Raw genomic sequence first — 20,640 nt, 5'->3', positions numbered from 1 at the left:
AACAGGTAATTTTACCCTGTTGTCAAAACAACATCCAATCTTTCCAAGATGTACTATCTTTCCAAAATAAATGTGAGTGAGTTAGATGAAATGTGGAGCAGGGCATTGGCTGGGGATTTGGATTTAAAAACCTTGAGTTCAAGTCTTAACTCTGTCAGTAGTTATTTGAAGTTCAACGAGATACTGTACCTCTCTCAGACTCAGCTCTTTTCTATGTAAAAAGGTGAAAAAAAAAATGATCCCAAAGAGTATAAGCTGCCTAGGGAATGAAGACTTATGAGTCATTAACACCATGCTGTCTGCAAGGGAGCTACAAGAAAGATTCCTTGGGCAATCTAGTTCAGATCCTGCTGATACAATTGTTTATCAGTCAAGTTCTTTATTTTGGGAGAGAAAAAATCTAAACATCCTCAATTTCATAAGTGCATTGTAACTGATTTAAAAACAATGAAAAACCCTTACTTTCTGAAACCTTGGAATCAATTCTGTATATTGATTCCAAGGCAAAAGAGCAGTAAGGGCTAGGCAATGGGGGTTACGTGACTTACCCAGGGTCACACAGAAAGGTCATTTCTGAGGCTGAATTTTAATCTGGGACCTCCCATCTCCAGTCCTGGCTCTCTATCCACTGAGCCACCTAGTTGCCCCCATTGTGACTGATTATTAAGGACATGTGTCATGTTTCTTCCCAAGATGAACATTTTTTTCCTACTTTCCCTTTCTTCCTGGTAGAACTAAAAAACTATTTTAGTCTCATTCAAATGAAACCTTCACATGTACATGTTAAACAAAGAGAAAATATCATAATGGTGTTCCAGGAAGGAAAACAATATTTAATAAAGTTAGGCAGCTAGTACTGATAATGAAAAAAATGCTATGATTTTATGAATCTGACTCCTGCACCAGAGGGGGGTCCATTTTAATAAATAGATCAGCTTGAAGAACAGAAAAAACTCATCAACATTCATCTGTTTCAATACATTTATAACCCAGATCAAATTGCTTACCAACTCCAGGAAGGGGGAGAGAAGAAAGGAAAGTAGATGTTCAGATCACATAACTTCAATGTGGAAAATTGCCACTGCAATGTAATTTGGTAAAATAAAATATTTTTACAAAAAAAAAAAAAAAGATCTGTTTCCCACCTTCATCATAGGTCCAATATGATTCTCTCTGCTAAGAAACATTTCTAAATTTCTGGTTCATAGATCTAGAGCTGGAAGGGGTCTCAGAGGTCTTCTAGTCCATCCCCCTCTCATTTGAGAGGCAGTTTTGCAGAGTAAAAGGTATTGTAAAAACTCCATTCTAAGGAAGAGAAGGAAGCCCAGGTCAACCAACCAAGTCTTTATTCCTCTCCAGGCTGCACTTCTGATTCCAGACTTTCCCTTATCATACCAGGGAAATCTCTTAACCTTGGAGAGCACTCCATATCTTCTTTGCTCTAATGTCTCTGGTTCTCAAATGATGAAGAATCTTAGTTCAAAAAAATGTAATTAAAATAGGTAGTTATTATGATTTTAGTTTACATAAACCAATGTCCACAAATGCCTCATACCTAAGTGTAACCTGTGGAAGCGTGTTAAGTATACTTTTTCCATTATAATATTCTGTCCTACGCTGCCTCCCTCGGCCATTTCATTCCACTTACATTCAAATTAATAAATCTCTTTTATTTTTAAGCTAGCTATTGGAGTCCATCATTCTTGACAAACCTGTCCAGATCCAGGTTTTACTTTTAAGCTCTCCCACATCACAATGAATTTGATTTTCTTGGTTTCTCTCTCTGCCTAGCACTTGTTCATTCAATTCAATTTAACACAAGCATTTATTAAGCACCTACTGTGAGTCAAAGCTAGCCTTGCCCTCAAGGATCTCACATTATACTAGATAAATTGGTACTATACAGTACTGTGCACAAAGACCAACCGGCAATGTCATTAGGTTGAACATTAATTTTTCAAACAACGCCAGGTTTAGGAAGCCTGCCACAAAGGAAATAATTTGAATCACATTGGTCTGTGTGCCAGGGGTACATGCTAAAATATTATCCCACCTTGACATCTTTGCCCAGGCATAAAAGCTTCATTCTTGATGCCAAGTAAATTGACAACACCATCAATCATCTTAAGACATAAATCTTAATGTTATCATAAGTCTTTTATTGTGACAATTTAACTGTAGCCCAGTCTTTTCCAAATATCTGACCCAGAGCATTGAAATTCAAAAGGGATTACAGATAATGACATTGAGCCAAATTCTCATCCTATGGAAACAAAGAAAGCATGATAATGTCGCAATTATTTAGCACTATTGAAATTTAGTTCTGAGGCATAAGAGAATATCTCTGAACCAAATTTCCTTCTACGGAACCCTTTAGGATCTCAGCCATATTCTATGGAACCCCTTGAGACCTTTCTCATAGTTATTTGAGGAAGGTCTCATATATCCCATGTCTGTATGAAGCCAAAGCAATAGTTCACCAAGTGATAGTAAAATATTGGCAATGTGAGCTGTCTTTCCTTAACGGCCAAATGAGTGACTGGAATTTATTTCAGAAAGACATAATGAGAGAATGCCTGTCCATTAGACTTGCACTCAAAACTGATCTTCTTGAATAGATATGCTTAAACTCTAAGCCTTAGTTTTCATCATTCAATTCAAGGGAGAAAAAGAAAGGTATGAAGGTAGTAGGAATCAAACAGTGATTGAAGCTGAAAAGGAGAATGGAACAATCAATAAACAAGCATGTAATCAAGTGCCTACTATGTGACAGACATTGTGCTCAGTGATGAGGATACAAAAATAAAAAACAAAGGGCTCTCTGCCCTCAGGGAACTTACATTCCATTGAGGGAGACAATATGTCTCATATGTACTCATACATGTACACATATACACCTATTTGTATCTATATATACATATATACATAGATAGACACAAATAATATACACAAAGTATATACAAAATTAATACACAGGGTCCTACCTCTGACAAAACTGGCTTTGTGACTCTGTATAAGCCACTTAACCAATCAGTGATCTAGTCCAGAAATGTCAAGCGATCTATTAATCAGTCAATTATTTATTTTTGTTTGTCCTTTACAGTTTTTTTATTAGTGTTTGTTCATCGGAAATATATATATATATATTTGAATGTTACAATATATTTTCTTTTTTCTATATTAATCAGTTTTGTAAATGAATAATCTTATAAAACCAAAACACCAAAATATTATGCCCAAATAAAAACAAGTGATGAATCACATTTTCATCTACATTTGTATTCCAACAGTTCTTACAACATATTTTCAAACAAACATATAATATAAATCTGGGTCCTTTATCAAGAGGAAAGGCAAAATAAAATAATTCTTTTGCAACAGACAACTTACTCTGGAAACTTTCTTCTATGACTCTATTAATAAGTTCTTTAAGAAAACAACAATTTGTTCTCAACATTTATTAGGTACCTACTCTGTGCCAACATGCAGCCCATGGATCTCATGAGGCCCACAATACCCCTAAATATTTCCTGAATCAGATTAAAATGTAATTAGGGAATATTTAACAAAATAAATAAAAATATGATAAAAACAGATTTTACATTTTTTATTCTAAGCCAATATGCAGCCCACAAAGATCCTTTTGAATCTCTTAGTAGCCCCCATTTCTATTTTAGTTGGACACCACTAATCTAGGCAACTTTCTGAGGTTGTAAGTTATAGAGAAAGTGGCAACTTGCATTGGTAAATGGGGTTTTCCTAACTGGAACCTCTCTCTAGCTTTCCCTAAGCTCACTAACAAAATCATGGGCTGAATTCCAAAGTTAGCAAATGGAGACTAAACTTATATTTTCATTGGTCTAGAGAACTCCTGGAGGAAGAAACTCCCTGTAGCAATGCAGGTCAACATCTTTTTTGCAATTTACAGCCTTAGAGTCGCCTTGAGGACTGAGGTGTTAAGTAATATGACCGTGGTGACACAGCCATAATGAACCAGAGGTTGAACTAGATCCTAGTGTGTCTTCCTAGGTCTGAGGCCAGTTCCTCTAGTCACTACTATATGTTAAGATAGACAGATAGATAGACATACAGATATTTAGATAGACAGATAGATGCATACATACATAGATGCACACATATAGATACATACATAGATAATAAGGAGAGAGCAATAGGAAGAAAAAGAGGGTAATTTGGAGGCGAGAGACATTAACAACTGGCAAAGGTATCATGAAGAAGGTAAACCTTTAGTTGAACCTTGAAAGAAACTAGAATGACAGGGGACAGAAGCACCATACTGAATCAGATTTGCCTTAGGGTCTAGAACTTTTCAGAGTCAGTGTCTAAACTTATTTCCTTGCTTGCTTTTTTTCCTCTTGGCTCTCCTCATCTTTTCCCTTCCTCCTTTAAAAGTCTTCCTTAGAGATGAGTAATCCCAAATTTAGGACTGTACTTTGGGAAAGCTACAGGAAGGATCTATAGCTAATTCTCGAGGATGCAGGAAATATCTACAGCTCCCAAATCACCGTAAATAACTGTAATCACAATCCTGACAGTTAGCTGAACGGTTCGTGAAGCACAATGAAAAGCAAAATATCACTTTCAGATTATTGTATCAGTTGATCACACCACAATACCATACTTGTCATACTTTTTGCCTGAGAGTTCTACAAAGTGAGAGTTGTCATTCTGTGAAGCTTCCTTTATTCTCTCTTGAAGTTTCCCACAAAGGTAGTATTCTGTAGATTATTTTTAAAGTCTCCAAAGTAATGTAGGAGGATTCTGAGGATGTGATCCAATTGGGAAAAAACAATCCAAATATTCAAAACATCTATAACATGATTGAAATTTATTGAAGAGGAAAAGAAAATATGACAGGAGTGGAAGAATGGTGAAGAAAGGGGGAAACACTATATATATATATATATATATATATACAAATAGTTCTAATTATTGGAGAAGTCAGAAAATCAGAAAAGGTCTCAAATAGGAGCCAACACTGAGCTGTACTTTGAAAGGGCATAGAGAAAGTTGGCAACTAGATGGCTCAGTAGATAGAGTGGTGAGCCAGGAGTCAGGAAGACCTAAATTCAAATCCAGCCTCAAACACTAGCAGTGACCTTGGGAAAGGCATTTAACCTCAGTTTGTCTTAATCCACCAAAGAAGGAAATGGCAGACCACATGTATCTTTGCCAAGAAAACTCCATACAGGCACCACTAAACAACAATAACAAATCAACAATAACAAATCAGTCATTTGTCACCTTTTAAGTTATCATCAACTTCATTTTAGGCAGCTAGGTAATATAGCCGATAGAGTCTAGACCTGAAGTCAGAAAAACTCATTTTCCTGAGTTCAAATCGGACCTTATATACTTAGTGTGACCCTGGGCAAGTCACATTACTCTGTTTCCCTCAGTTCCTCATCTGTAAAATGAGCTGGAGGAAATAGCAAAGCACTCCAGTATCTTGTTAAGTTGCCAAGAAAACTCCAAATGGGATCATGAAGCAGTTGATACAAATGAAATGACAATGATAAAGGGGATCTCTGATGAAGAAATGAGGTGAATACATTCCAGACATGAGAGACAGCCTGTTCAAAGGCATAGAAATGGGAATGTCATTTCACAACTAGTTCAGTTTGACTATAATAAAGAGTACATGAAGTAGATTATTAGCTGCCAAGAGGTAGTTAGGTAACTGAGAGGATAGAGCATTGGACCTGGAGGCAGGATAGACCTGAGTTCAAAATGAACCCTCAGATCCTGTGTTGTCCTGGGGTAAGTGACTTATGACTACTATAATGTAAATGAAATATCTAAAGGAAGGGTAACTGTAAGGACCAATCTTGAACTGAAAGAACAAATAATAAAGCAAATCTCCCTCCTTTCAGTAGGATCAGAGTTTCATAGATATAAAACTGACCCTCTAGTCCAATATCTTCGTTTTCTAGTTAATTATACTGAGGTCCAAAAATGACTTGCTCAAGATCATCCAGGATATAGATGGGAACCAAGGCTACAGAATGCTGTATACACTATGAGATTCAATCACTGTTATTTCTTTATTTGATTAACTGTTTTTCTTAGCTATAAAGAAGAACTCGGTGTTGGGGGAGGGAACAAGAAGGAAGGAGAGAATTATATCTGAAAATAAAGTAATGTAAAAACAAGAAGCATCAATAAAACTTTTTAAAGGAATGAGGGTATCAGATTTTGGAGGGCTTTAAATGCAGGCTAAGGATTTTATATATCATCCTGGAGATAAGGAGCCACAAAAGATTTCTGAGTATGGAAATGACACAGTCAGATCTGTGTTTCAGGAATATACTTTGGCAGCTGGGTAAGAAGATAGACCAGAAGGGAAAAACTAGAAGTAGAGAGTCCAATTTGGTAGCCAATACTAGAATTATCTCTAGCCCGAGATTAATGTCATAAAAATAAGAGTAGGACGATGGTTCCCAAATTGTGGTTATTTTGGATTGCCTCCTTTTAAAGAACAACATGGTAGATTTTTGAAGGAAGATTTTTAACTTTTTAGTACAAATGCAAGACTAGTGAGCTTTTCTTTTTCACATTTAAACTCTAGAGCAGGGTGAAGTCAAACCAAATGTTCATACTAGGAAAAGAAAGAAGACTTCTCCCTGGTCCTCTAGTTTTTGGCAGGAACTAATGCTTTGCCACAGATCTACCCAGGAATGCCACAGTTCAGTGACTACATAGCTCTTTTGGAATGAGGTACACTGTCTGGAGTTTCCAGGAAGTGAGATTTCTGAGAGTGCACCCAGACTACCAGATGATGTGCTCACAGATGGGCTACTGAGGTTTTATCTCCTCTATTACCAATCTTCTCCATTTCCATCACTACTGCCCACCCTTTCCTGTCCAACCTATCCCTAGCAGCATGCCACTGCTAGGCTGAAGGTAAGCCCAAATGCTCAGGATTTTATCTTCCCCATAGCTACAGATTGGACATACTTTTCCATTCTGTTCAACACTGTAATTAAAACCCTAGGAAGTGAGTATACATGAAATCATTCCTTCCGTCCGTCCCAGCAGACAGATGGAGAGACATTCCAGTCCGTTTCCAGTCTTTTGTCTTCAGGGCATTTTTGGCATTTCCTTCAGGAAGCTGAAGGTTGTGACCTAAGGCCTTCCTCAGTGAACAGGCTCCTGTTTCCCACAGTTAACCTTACATAGAAATGACATATAGGGTATAAGGTGAGGTTTATCTTTATGTCCCAACTGTGTCCTGTACACACTCAATGGAACTTGAAAGCACTACCTTTCAGAGTAATAACAAAAGAAAGGATGAGAGAGTCAAACAGACTAACTTAAATTCTCTAGATTACGTATTAAGGTTGGTCTTTCTAAAAGTACATTCCAGATAACCAAAACATGAAGACTTGGATAAATGATAGGAAGAGATAGATCAAGATAGGTCAAGAGAAAGAAAGTGAACAAAAGAAAGAAAAAGGGAGAGTAAACAAGGAAGAAGGAAACTATCAGAATAATCCGATTTTTGCCATATTCCTTCCATTTTTCAGTTTGTGAAGGTAATAGCAACTATTCAGAAGAAAAGGCACTGAACATCTTATGGCTTCTAGCATCCATTTTCAGGGTTCTTCTGCTTTGTGGATTGAGTAGAAGCAGCTGGGGAAAAACCAAGTTAGACACAGAATAAATCCTGCTGACATAATGATTATCCAACACATCAAATGACAAACAAGTGGATAGAATGCCTGGCCTAGAGACAGGAAGATTGAAGTTCAAATCTGGCCTTAGACATGTTTACTAGCTGTGGGACCCTAGACAAGTCACATAACCCTGTTTCCCTTAATTGATTCATCTGTAAATTAAGATGAAGGAAATGGCAAAATTTTCCTCTAGTATCTTTGCCAAGAAAATCCCAAATGGAGTCATGAAGAATCAGACATGACTGAAACAACTGAACGACAACAAAAATGCCATGTTTAGGTTGTAGGCTCCTAAGAATCTCACAGTTCAACTATATAGATCTTCTAGGTCCTTCATCCCCAGTATTTCTAAACATCTCCTATTATCTATACCCCAAATTTAGTTATCCAGTTATATGCCATTCCTTTAAAACCCAGATTTTACTACCACATGTTTTTCAACTCAGTCTTAAATGTCACAATGCATCTATAATCCATGGCATTTTCCTTTTGAGAGGCAAAATAATTTAAAACAGGAAGTTCTTAGCCTGGGTTCCAGGAACTTTCCTTTTTAATAATTTTTAACGATTATACTTCAGTTATTGGTTACCTTTGTAATCTTATGTTTTTAATTCTATGTATTTAGAAACATTCTGAGAAGATCTCCAGTTTTTAATCAGACTACCAAAATGGTCCATGAGACAAAAACAGATTAAGAACACCTGGTCAAGCTAGATAAAGAACTGGCTTCAGGTCAAAAAGACTCAGGTTCAAATTCAAACTCAGATGTCACTTATAAGTCCTTTAAGACTGTAAATTGCAGGAGAGTTGGGGGTCTGCATGGTTAGAGGGAGTTCTCTATGAGGTCCTGACAAGTTTAAAAAAAAAAGCATTTTGTATTTCAGATCCCCAACAATTCATTAAAATGCATGGTTTTTGCTACTGTGGTATTTTCAAGGTCGGTAATTACCTCATTCTTTTCTACTCTTCATTGTTCACATATTGAAGTTCCCCTTCCTGCAGAAAATCTGGTGGTTTCAGAAGGAACCACAATTATTTTTTTTATGCCTGAAGTTATCAATAAAGGCTTTTAAAAGAAGTAATGATGAAATCTTTACTATAACTTTCATATTAAGAGGGGGAAAACATTAAACCAAAAATACTCTTGGCAATGGTATTTTTTTAAAAATCAGTTTATTAATGTTTAAAAGTAGGTAAAGCTATGTGCAAATTGAACAGACCTTTTAAATACTATCTTCAAAACAAAACAAAAAAAATCATTTTAATTGCACTGGAAACCATACTACAGAGGCAGAGATATATTTTTATTTTACTCTTTTTACAACATTTCTACACCTCCCCAGTAACTGTATAGTAATGGAGAGTTCTGAGGGAGCTACCTGAAGTGTCCCTGTCTGTTACAGTAATGCTCTAGGGCACAGAGGACCTGCATCTTGTTAACACGTGTACACATTCAACTCGGTTAACACAGGTTAAGGGGGGAAATCCAGTAAAAACAAAAGATGCAGAAACAAATACATTCAAAGAACATGGAAAGTAAATCTGAACACAAATCCATAAAACACCAACACTTCTCTGTTCAAAAGCCGAGGAACCCGATGAAATGCAACAAAGCATTGCTTTAAGTGCCAAAGGTCAGATATCCCAAAGTGTCAGGCAAGGGCATTTAGAAGGCAGAGAGATATCTGGTGGATTATAGCATTCAAAGAACACTTCCATTTGTCAGTTTTTCTTACACCCTTTTCAGGAGACTGGGGTCAAAGGTTGGATCCTCAAAGTAACCTCTCAAATAAACTAATGTTTAGATAAACTGGACCTTTTCCCTCCAGCTTTCAACCACAGGAGCTAGGGTAAGGCAGCTCATGTCATTAAGATATCAAGAAATGCCTCCTAAAAACAAAATAACAAACCTGGCTCCAAGTGGGAACTTTGGACTCAGCAACTCTTATTACACGACATCTAAAAGCCATGTCAGCTTCCTCACAGGTGAGTGTAGGGGGACTACTGCAGCTGGTCCAGGGGTGGTGTGCTTCCATCCCCTCCTCCTCCCCCCCACGGAAAGAAAAGGAGCTAACACAGGAATGGAAAATCCTGGTACTGGAACGGGGACAGTGGAAGAAGGAGAGGAATTACATGGGTAGCGGTGGAGGGAAAAGAGAGAGAGGAGGGGGCCACAAACCATTGACAGAAACTAGGGCAAAGGGAACCAACTTCTCTTTCATGTTTTCCATCCCCAACAAAGGAAGGCCCAAAGACCCAAACAGACACTTTCACATAGGGACATTGATCAAGACTTCAAGAAGTAATCAGCTGAAACTTTCAGGAGCCTGACAATGTTAAACCTTAGTCAGGCTCAGTGCAAAGTCAAAACAAGTTCCAGGGAGGAAACGTATTCGGAGCCAGGACAGTCTGTCTCTCTGGGACAGAGCTCCACCCTTCCTGGTGCATTGTTCGTGTGGACTAAAACTCCCCACCGCCCAGCTAGCACCACCACTTGGCTTTTTTGGCTCTTCCTTCCCTCTCTCCCTCTCTCCCTCCCCTCCCTTACTTCCTAGGGCCCTGCAGCAGCACCCTTCGGGGTGGGGGTGGGGGTGGATCGCACCCTAGAGCTCTGACCTAACTTTCCCAAAAAGCGGGGAGTGAGGAGGGGGAGGCGTCAACACAGCACCCCCTGTAGGCCTGCAGCAGAATTAAGTTTTAGGAAGAGGAGTTAACGTTCCCAGAAGACATTATAGTCTCCGGGTTGTCGCCATCGTCCTTCTGTGGGTGGGAAGAATTGTCGGATTTGCTGCGGCTGAACTCCATGCCACCAATGATGGGCCGCTTGAACTTGGCCCCCGAGTCCCCGCTGGGGCACTTGAAGCAGGACATGATGCGGACAAAGGCTCTCCGCATTTCCTTGTTGGTCAGCGTGTAAATGATGGGGTTGGTGGCTGAGTTGAGGACCGCCAACACCAAGAAATACTCCGCCTTGTAGAGAATTTTACACGTATTCACCTTGCAGCCCACATCCAGAAGGAGCAGGATGAAGAGAGGGGACCAACAGGCAATGAAGGCGCTCAGGACAATGATGACCGTCTTGAGGAGCGCGAGTGACTTCTCCGAGCTCCTGCTCGCCTTAGACATGTTCTTGCGGAAGGTCAGCCGGCGGCTCCGAGTCCTGACCAGGGAATAGATCCGGCAGTAGAGGATGACAATGGAGAGGAGGAGCAAAGTGAACACAGTGGTGCAGAAGAGAATATAGTGCTTGTGATAGAGGGGCAACACAGTGGAGCAGCTGTGTAGGTAGCCAATGCAGTTCCAGCCCATGATGGGCAGGCCTCCCAGGATCAGCGAGATAACCCAGCAAGCGCTGATGAGCAGGAAGGAGCGGAAGCTGTTGCTCCCATTGTGTAGCTTCATCTTGAGCATGGTGATGTAGCGCTCAATGGCAATGGCCAGCAAGCTGAACACTGAGGCTGAAAGGGCTACAAACATGCTACCCTCCCGTAGGAACCACTGTGCTGGGGTTAGCTTGTAGGTGGTGGCCCCAGAAAGAAGGAGGTTGGCCGTGTAAGCCACCCCTGCCAGCAGGTCCGACAGGGCTAAATTTCCAATGAAATAGTACATGGGCCTATGGAACTTCTTGGTTTTCCAGATGGTCAGGAGGACAAAAATGTTCTCCAGGATAATGAAGCAGCAGATAAGGATGAATAACACCGAGGTCACTTTGAGGCCGCCCTCCGCGCTGGAGTTTAGCTTTCCCGTGTAGTTGTAATGCTTGACGATGATATCATAGTTGACATAGTCAGAGACGAAGCTGGGAAAGGCCTTGACCGACGGCACACTGGTGGAGCCCATGGTGCTGGGAAAAGGGCCTGCAGGAGCCCAATGCAGCACCTCCCCAGCTGGACGCTAGAGGGCAAAGTCGAGCGAGGCTTCGATGCCGGGACAGTGACAGTGGTCGGTGGCCGGTCTTTTCTGTAGCCCTTCCCTGCTGAGGGGGCCTCGCAGATTTCGGCCCTAAAAGAGGCACAAAAAATAGAATCAGAAAAAAGGGCACATTTAAGTTGGCATAAAGCTCATCCGAGCTATAACTAGGGCTCTGTCCATGTTAAGAGGCTTCTAAAAGAGAGAAAGTGGGGAGGGGGCTGGGAAAGTAGCCTACAAGAAAGATATCGAATGTCCAACTCTTGCAAAATGAAAAGTCCCAAATTTTCCCCAAACTGGGAAAAAACAATCCCATGTTTTCCTTCATCCCTCCCAAACTGGACAGAGCGAATCAGGGAAGAATTTTTAAACTAATCCTCGGAATGCTGGTAGTGGATCACATTGCATTTCTAAATTTCTTCCAGACCTCTTCCTAGTACCTCCTTGAGTGAGGCACACCTCCCCTACCCTGTCCCACACTTCCAGATGCTTCCCTGACCACCCCACTCCAATCCAGTCTAGGGAATTAAAACTTTTTAAGTTTAGAAACCGAGGGTGGGGGTTGGGAGAGAGGATTCGGACGCCTCTCCCCTCCCCCTTCCTAAAAAGAAGAAACTACCGCCTAATTGTTATGTATGAAATTTTCAAGAAAATCAGCTCATAAACTAAATCATTCTTTTCACTCTATTAATAGCATCCTCTAGAAGCAGGTGTGCCTGTACAGTGAAGATCACTAGTGTGGGGCTCCAGTGAGGTGTGTGAAGCGAGGTCAAGCAGCAAGCTAAGCTGTAAACAGGAAAGCTTAGAGGACTTAAAATGATTTTTTCCTCTTTCTTTTTTGCGCAACCTTTGAAGGCAGTAGTAAGTACAGCACAAGTAACATTTAAAGGAACTTGGTGAATCCATTCATAACAAAGGGATTTCTGCAGACCCCAGCGTTTGAGATCACTAATAAATAGGTGCACAACTTTGTTTTTTTCTGGTTAAAAAAAAAAAAAACAGTTATCAATAGAAATGGCAATGGAGGCTATCCAGTTCTGAGGTTCCTCTATAAAACTATTCTCTCAAAACTTAAATAATTGAACTTTTAAGAGATTACAACGTGCATTAAAAACCACCCCCTTTTTCTTTTTTAAAAGAGGGGGGTGGAGGTAGGGGAGGAGGGGGAATGCTTGCTTTCAATGAGCCAGAAAGTGAGAGGGTAAACCGCCAAGGTTACACAAAACTAGAAAGTGAAATTGCTTAATATCCTAAAGGTAAAAGAAGCAATGGGAATAACTAGGTAACAAATGGACCGTGTAAGAGCAACGTAGTACCTATCTCGGATAAGCAGAAATTTCTCTGCACGTAATTTGTGGACATCCCACTCTCCTTCCCAACGAATTTTGCAATGGGACCCAGTACAGAGCAAGTTTATATTCTTTTTAGTACTTTTTCTATATGCTTTGTCTATAGGATCCATTGCAACAATGCCCCCCCCTCCCCCTTTTCCTTCCTTTCGGCTGACCACCCGCGGATTTTCCCAGCCTTTCGTCCAATTTCGATTTGGCTGCCCTTAAACTCTTACAAATCACAACTACAAATGCCTCCCAAAAAGTGTGGCAGGTAAAAAAGTCAGCAGGGTCATCCTGTCTGATTCGCCTTCCTAAGAAGAGAATCGCCCAGACATATCGTTTTCTTAAAAATAATAAGAATCACATTTGCGTGCACATTTTAAAAGTTCGTATCCAAAGCCAAAGTTTGCTTTCAACAGTTCGCTACCACAAACCCATTCAGGACTCGGGCTCCCTCCAGTCTTCCCCCAGTCCACGCTGCTCCCCAACGTTCTTACCTAGCTCAGGCAGGACAAAGTTCGTTTTTAAATGCCACTGGTCGGCAGGAGCTCGTACTTGACATCTTGCTGCCCGAATTCAACCCGAGCTACCAAACTTCCTTTAGCAAGGGGTCCCCACCCTCCTTCGCCTTGCTCTCCAATAGCCAGCTAAACGCGATCCCGGTTGTCCAGGAGGTGCAAGCGGGAGACGGAGCCCAAACCAGCGAGTTTAACTAACTGTACTGCTGGCCACACTGGCGTGTATGTGTTTTCTTCTGCGACTGGCTTTGAGAGGGACTGGGAGGGGTTAACTTATCTACCCTCTCACCCCCTCCTCCGGCAGCTGGGGCTTCTCTGGATCTGAATAGTCGCTCTGGACTCTCCAGGAAAGGAGCTTGGGTTGATGGGAGGGGAGACCAAGAGGAGGGGGACGCAAATCACCAACCAGACCTAGCTTAGGAGGAGGAGCCTGGCTGCCCCCTGGTAGCTATAATGAATAAATCACGGTCCTTTAGCTGCCACGGTGCTGCTCCCGGGTGGTGGAGCTTATTCATACCCGCTACTCTTTTGAAAAGAGAGTGGGGGAGGGAGGAGGCTGTGCGCTTTGGGAAACTTCTCTTTTTTTCTAAGTGTATGGATGCCTAACACAGGGTTCTCTTAAGCAAACCCCTAGACTGATTCCTTCCAGCCTCCTTCCCGCGCCTCCACATTCCCACACGCTCCCCAAAGTCATTTCCACGCAGCCTCCTCTCCTGTCCGCCCCCAGAAGCGATTAAACCAAAGTCTCAGCCCTGGGCCGCAGGGGAGTAACCACAGGGTATAGAAAGGAAGGCGCTGGGAACCAGAGAGACGCTTGCAAGACGCCAGGGGCTGCGCTTGGGAGAAAAGAGGGGGAGGACCTGAGAGAGAGAGAGAGAGAGAGAGAGAGAAAGAGAGAGAGAGAGAGAGAGAGAGGGAGGGAGGGAGCTGGCAAAGTGGTCTTTGAGTTAGGCAAGTTGAATGGGCGGGATGCGAAGAATGTCCCTCATCTCCCTTGCTTGCCTCATTTCTCTTTTCCTCTCACCACTAGTTCTCTCCTGAGGCTAGCTAAGGAGAGCATCATGGGGACAAGGAGGAGGGGCAGGGATTGTGGGTAGGGGTGTGGGTAGGAATTGGCTTTTGTTGAGTGGAATGCCATAGCATCGCGTCACAGGAGAAATGGGAAATGAGAGGAGAAAGATAGCCCGGGATGATGGGAAAAACTGAGGGGGATGGAAGGGGATAGTTCCACGTCTATCTAAAGTAGGCTAAAACTCCAAGATGGGAGAAACTGGGTGTGGAGACAAGCCTTTTGGGCGGGTCATCAAATCCCTTTACCCCTGTGGCCCTCAATGCCACCATCCATCTACAAAACAAGAGAACTGGACTTAATTTGGTCTTCCAGGTTCCTTCCAGGTTCCTAATATTTTGTCATTCTCTTTTCTCCTCTCCTCTTGTCTTTCTCTTCCAGCTCTCTCTCTCTCCCTCTCCCTCTCCCTCTCCCTCTCCCTCTCCCTCTCCCTCTCCCTCTCCCTCTCCCTGTGTCGGTTGGTCTGTCTGTCTCTTCTTTCCCTTTTCTGTCCCCTTTTAGATTGAACTGTTTTACAGTGGGTGTATTACAATCAAAGTCTTTAAATGAAGAGAATTTCAGGACTCTGGAGGGTGGAGTTGATGCTTAGAAACTGAAGAAAAGAAAACCCAAACTAACTCTCCTGCCAAGGTCCTCTCAACCCCCAAAAGAGCAGTTTGTTCCCTTCCTCCTTCACTTTACCTGGTAAGAAAGACTCCTGCCCCACCCCCTCACTCCATTTTACTTCATCTAAGAACATGGACCGAGGTGAGATAAAATATATGTAGCTAGCAAAAAAATATATACCTGTTGTTCAGTTCTTAAATAGACTACTTCCACCCAGCGGCTGGCCACATTTACTTCCCATGAGATTCTGTGATTCTGTGTACCTGTTCTCCAGTAGATGTGAAGAAATACATCTTTCTCTGCTGTCTAGTTTCAATTGGTGTACCCACCCTCTACCTGAATGAGTCAGAAGGACTTTAAAAGAATAAACATCAGACCTCTAGCTTCTAGGATGTTATGAGTTTGCAGGAAAAAATGAAAAGTTTCTTTCATTAAAGTAACGGTTAATTCACATCTGTCCTAGAACTCCCTTTAATGTCAAATTTTTAGAGTGCACCAAACCATATATAAACATTGTTAATGCTTCCCATGCTGAAACACTAACTTAAGAAAACAATGCTTTGTGTCTCAAGTTGCTTTCGAAAACTTAGTGAATTTAAGAGGAGAGACTGATGGTCATTTAGCAGTTATCTGTTGCTATAACTGTAGACACATCAGACCAGTGCATGCAGATACATATGTAGACAAATTACATCACCTCTTGTTTGGACTGTTATGCATAGTTTATTTTCCCTATTGCTTGTGACTACTTACTCCAGCCTATCCTCACAATGTTGCCAGATGTTTTTAGTGACAGGTTGTGATTTTATTGATATGAGGGCATCCTAACGAGGAAATTCCCTCTACCAATATAGTTCCCCATATGCTATGTAGTTTAAAGTCTTGGAGAATTCATTTCCTGTGACTTGTCTACCATCATTTCTAGTTTGTGTCAAAAGTAGGACTTGAATACAGGTCTTCCGTATTCAGAGGCCAGTTCTCCCTCCATTTTGCTACACTACCTCTCATACTGCCATGTTATTCATCCTAAAAACACTTTGTGAATATTCAAAGTCTTCAGGATCTTTCTGTTGACTATTGCAAGGGTTCTTAACCTGGAGCCAACAAAAATCATGGCTAGATTTCAGAGGGTCTGTGAACTTGAATGAAGAAAAAAAAAGTTACATCTTTATTTTCACTAACCTTTGGCTTCCTTTGGAATTCAATGTGTTTTACTAGATACATTTAAAGACATTATTCTGAAAAGAGGTCCATAGGTTTAACTAGACAGTCAAAGTGGTATATGAAAGGTTAAGAATCACTGGCCTATAGGCTCAAACTCTTTAGCCTGGTATTAAAAGCTCTCCACAATCCAGCACCAACTGCCTTTTCTAGACTTCTGTGTTATGGATCTCTTTGGGAGTCAGGTGGAATCTATGGGACCTTTTCAGAATAATGTTTATTAATGTACAAAATAAAATTCAAAGGATCACAAAGGAAACCTANAAAAAAAATTACTACAAATGTTTTTGTACACATGAGTATTCTTTATTTCATGTTTTTGGGAGGCATATGCTTATTAGTATTATCACTGGTTCAAAGGTTATGCACAACTTAGTAAATCTTTGTATATAATTCCAAATTATTTTCCTGAGTGGTTGGACCAATTCACAGTTTCATTATCTGTCTTTCCACAAACTCAATCATCATTTTTTGGGGTCACTTTTACCAGTTTGTTAGGTGTAAGGTAGAACCTCAGAGTTATTTTAAATTTGAATTTATATTATTTTTAATCATTTAGAATCTATCTCCATCTCTCCTTCTCCCCACCCTCTTTTTTAACATGGCTCTTGATAGAGTGGATCTTTTCCTTTGAGAACTGCCTGTTTATTATCCTTTGATCATTTGTTTATTTAGAAATGCTTTTGTTCTTATATATTTGAATCAGTTCCTTATATATTTTGGATAATAGGTCTTTATCAGTGAAATGTCTGAAACATTTTTTCCTTAGTTAACTGTTTCTACTCTAATCAACTGAATTTATTTTGACTGTGGAAAAATGTCTCAATTTAATATAATGAAAATTGTCCATTTTCTCTCCCATGATACTCTCTTACCTTCATCTTGTCAAGAACTTTTCCCCTATCCACAGCTGGAAAGAAATAGTTCCTTTCCTGATCTTCTAATTTGTTTTTGATATCTCCTAGAACATCAAGGTATCCATTTGGAGTTAATTGTGGTATCTAGTGTGAGATTTTGGTCTAAATATAATTTCTGCCAGATTGTTTTCTAGTTTTTGGAAGTTTTTGTTTAATGGTGAATTTTTACTTTAATAGTTGGAGTCTTTGTGTTTATCAAGCAAAATGCTAATACATTCATTTGCTTCTATTTGTTGTGTGCCTAATCTGTTCCACAGAACAACTTTCATTTTTAAAAACTGATTATCAAGCAATTTTTATAACTACCATTTTGCAGTGTAGTTTAAACTCTGTTATTTCTGGGTCCATGCAACCCATTTTTTCCATTATTTGCCTTCCTTTGTGGCTTGGTTAGAGTTGAAGTTAGACTATAAAATGTTGAATTGATTCCCAAATATTTTATGTATTTCATAGTTATTTTGATATAATTAACCTTTTTCATTTACTTCTGTTGGATTTTGTGGGTTATATATAGGAAAGCAGTTGATTTATTTGTATTTCATTTATGTCTTGTGACTTTGCTAAAATGAACTATCTCAATTTTAGTTAAATCTCTAGGGTTTTCTAAGTAGGGTCATATCATCTCCAAAAAGTGATAGTTTTGTGATAGATCCCCTTTGCCTGTGGTTATTGCCTTGATTTCTTCTTTTTTTAAACCCTTACCTTCTGTCCCAGAATCAGTAGGGCTAGGCAATTGGAATTAATTTGCCTAGTATGATACAGCTAGGAAGTGTCAGAGACCACATTAGAACTCAGGACCTCATCTCTAGGCTTAGCTCTCTTTCCACTAAGCTACCTAGCTGTACCTCTCTTGATTTCTTGATGTGAATCTGGAGTCTAGAGACATGAGTATGGCATGGTTGTTTGATATGTTGGTCTAGAGTCTGTAGCAAATAGAGTTCATTCACCGAATTAGAGGTTTCTGGTAGACACTTTTTCCTATATATGTCTCAATGAACTTTGCTTCACCTTATGAGTCACCAAAAGAGCACATTAGTTCAAATTAATTATTCAGATAAAGTCATGAGAAGGAGGCATTTGGGTGCAGTGAAAATAGCATTGAATACCTGAAATCAAATCCTGGCTTGTACACTTACTATGTGAATTTGGATAACTCATTTGAATCTCCTTGGATTTCAGTTTCCTCATCTGTAAAATAAGACAGTTGAACTAGAGGGTTTCTAAGAGTCTCTTCCAGTTCTCAGTGGAAGCCATCAAAATCTAACAAACCTCTCATTTATCACTAAGGCCCTAAGGCATTTCAGCCTTAATCCTAGGTGGTTATATATTTTCTATATATCTTCTTCTCCTTCTCCCTCTCCATTTCCCTCTCCCTCTCCCTCTCCCTCTCCCTCTCCCTGTGTCGGTTGGTCTGTCTGTCTCTTCTTTCCCTTTTCTGTCCCCTTTTAGATTGAACTGTTTTACAGTGGGTGTATTACAATCAAAGTCTTTAAATGAAGAGAATTTCAGGACTCTGGAGGGTGGAGTTGATGCTTAGAAACTGAAGAAAAGAAAACCCAAACTAACTCTCCTGCCAAGGTCCTCTCAACCCCCAAAAGAGCAGTTTGTTCCCTTCCTCCTTCACTTTACCTGGTAAGAAAGACTCCTGCCCCACCCCCTCACTCCATTTTACTTCATCTAAGAACATGGACCGAGGTGAGATAAAATATATGTAGCTAGCAAAAAAATATATACCTGTTGTTCAGTTCTTAAATAGACTACTTCCACCCAGCGGCTGGCCACATTTACTTCCCATGAGATTCTGTGATTCTGTGTACCTGTTCTCCAGTAGATGTGAAGAAATACATCTTTCTCTGCTGTCTAGTTTCAATTGGTGTACCCACCCTCTACCTGAATGAGTCAGAAGGACTTTAAAAGAATAAACATCAGACCTCTAGCTTCTAGGATGTTATGAGTTTGCAGGAAAAAATGAAAAGTTTCTTTCATTAAAGTAACGGTTAATTCACATCTGTCCTAGAACTCCCTTTAATGTCAAATTTTTAGAGTGCACCAAACCATATATAAACATTGTTAATGCTTCCCATGCTGAAACACTAACTTAAGAAAACAATGCTTTGTGTCTCAAGTTGCTTTCGAAAACTTAGTGAATTTAAGAGGAGAGACTGATGGTCATTTAGCAGTTATCTGTTGCTATAACTGTAGACACATCAGACCAGTGCATGCAGATACATATGTAGACAAATTACATCACCTCTTGTTTGGACTGTTATGCATAGTTTATTTTCCCTATTGCTTGTGACTACTTACTCCAGCCTATCCTCACAATGTTGCCAGATGTTTTTAGTGACAGGTTGTGATTTTATTGATATGAGGGCATCCTAACGAGGAAATTCCCTCTACCAATATAGTTCCCCATATGCTATGTAGTTTAAAGTCTTGGAGAATTCATTTCCTGTGACTTGTCTACCATCATTTCTAGTTTGTGTCAAAAGTAGGACTTGAATACAGGTCTTCCGTATTCAGAGGCCAGTTCTCCCTCCATTTTGCTACACTACCTCTCATACTGCCATGTTATTCATCCTAAAAACACTTTGTGAATATTCAAAGTCTTCAGGATCTTTCTGTTGACTATTGCAAGGGTTCTTAACCTGGAGCCAACAAAAATCATGGCTAGATTTCAGAGGGTCTGTGAACTTGAATGAAGAAAAAAAAAGTTACATCTTTATTTTCACTAACCTTTGGCTTCCTTTGGAATTCAATGTGTTTTACTAGATACATTTAAAGACATTATTCTGAAAAGAGGTCCATAGGTTTAACTAGACAGTCAAAGTGGTATATGAAAGGTTAAGAATCACTGGCCTATAGGCTCAAACTCTTTAGCCTGGTATTAAAAGCTCTCCACAATCCAGCACCAACTGCCTTTTCTAGACTTCTGTGTTATGGATCTCTTTGGGAGTCAGGTGGAATCTATGGGACCTTTTCAGAATAATGTTTATTAATGTACAAAATAAAATTCAAAGGATCACAAAGGAAACCTAAGGTTAGGGAAAAATAAAGATGTCCATTTTTAATCTTATTCTAGTTCACTTATTACCTGAAATCTATCCATGGAAGGGGTCTATAGATCCCAGGTTAGAAATACTTGTTGTGGGGGGAAGCTGGGTAGCTCAGTGGATTGAGAACCAGGCCTAGAGATGGGAGGTCCTAGGTTCAAATCTGGCCTCAGACACTTCCCAGCTGTGTGACCCTGGGCAAGTCACTTGACTCCCATTGCCTACTCTTACCACTCTTCTGCCTTGGAGCCAATACACAGTATTGACTCCAAGATGGAAGGTAAGGGTTTAAAAAAAAAAGAAAGAAATACCTGTT

The 20,640-nt window shown here is 40.2% G+C and overlaps 1 protein-coding gene across 2 annotated transcripts in view; it reads right to left on the bottom strand.

Moving 5' to 3' along the window:
* Positions 1–8,853: 8,853 nt before the first annotated feature.
* The window catches only part of S1PR1 (sphingosine-1-phosphate receptor 1), a 60,108-nt gene continuing 48,321 nt past the window's right edge, over positions 8,854–20,640 (bottom strand). Inside the window, exons 1-2 of one of the 2 annotated variants that reach the window (XM_044672159.1) lie at positions 13,438–13,758; positions 8,854–11,699 (exon numbers count right to left, since the gene is read on the bottom strand). In XM_044672159.1, coding sequence (XP_044528094.1) covers positions 10,395–11,537 — 1,143 coding nt within the window. In that variant the 5' untranslated portion in view covers positions 11,538–11,699; positions 13,438–13,758 and the 3' untranslated portion in view covers positions 8,854–10,394. Of the gene's footprint in view, positions 11,700–13,437; positions 13,759–20,640 lie in introns of those variants that run through there. The other variant, XM_044672160.1, reaches the window with a different exon arrangement.

This window comes from Gracilinanus agilis, chromosome 4, assembly GCF_016433145.1.
Source record: "Gracilinanus agilis isolate LMUSP501 chromosome 4, AgileGrace, whole genome shotgun sequence".
NCBI classification, from domain to species: Eukaryota; Metazoa; Chordata; class Mammalia; order Didelphimorphia; family Didelphidae; genus Gracilinanus; species Gracilinanus agilis.
Note: the sequence above shows the minus strand (reverse complement) of the source record. Positions and strands in the feature narration are given on the sequence as shown.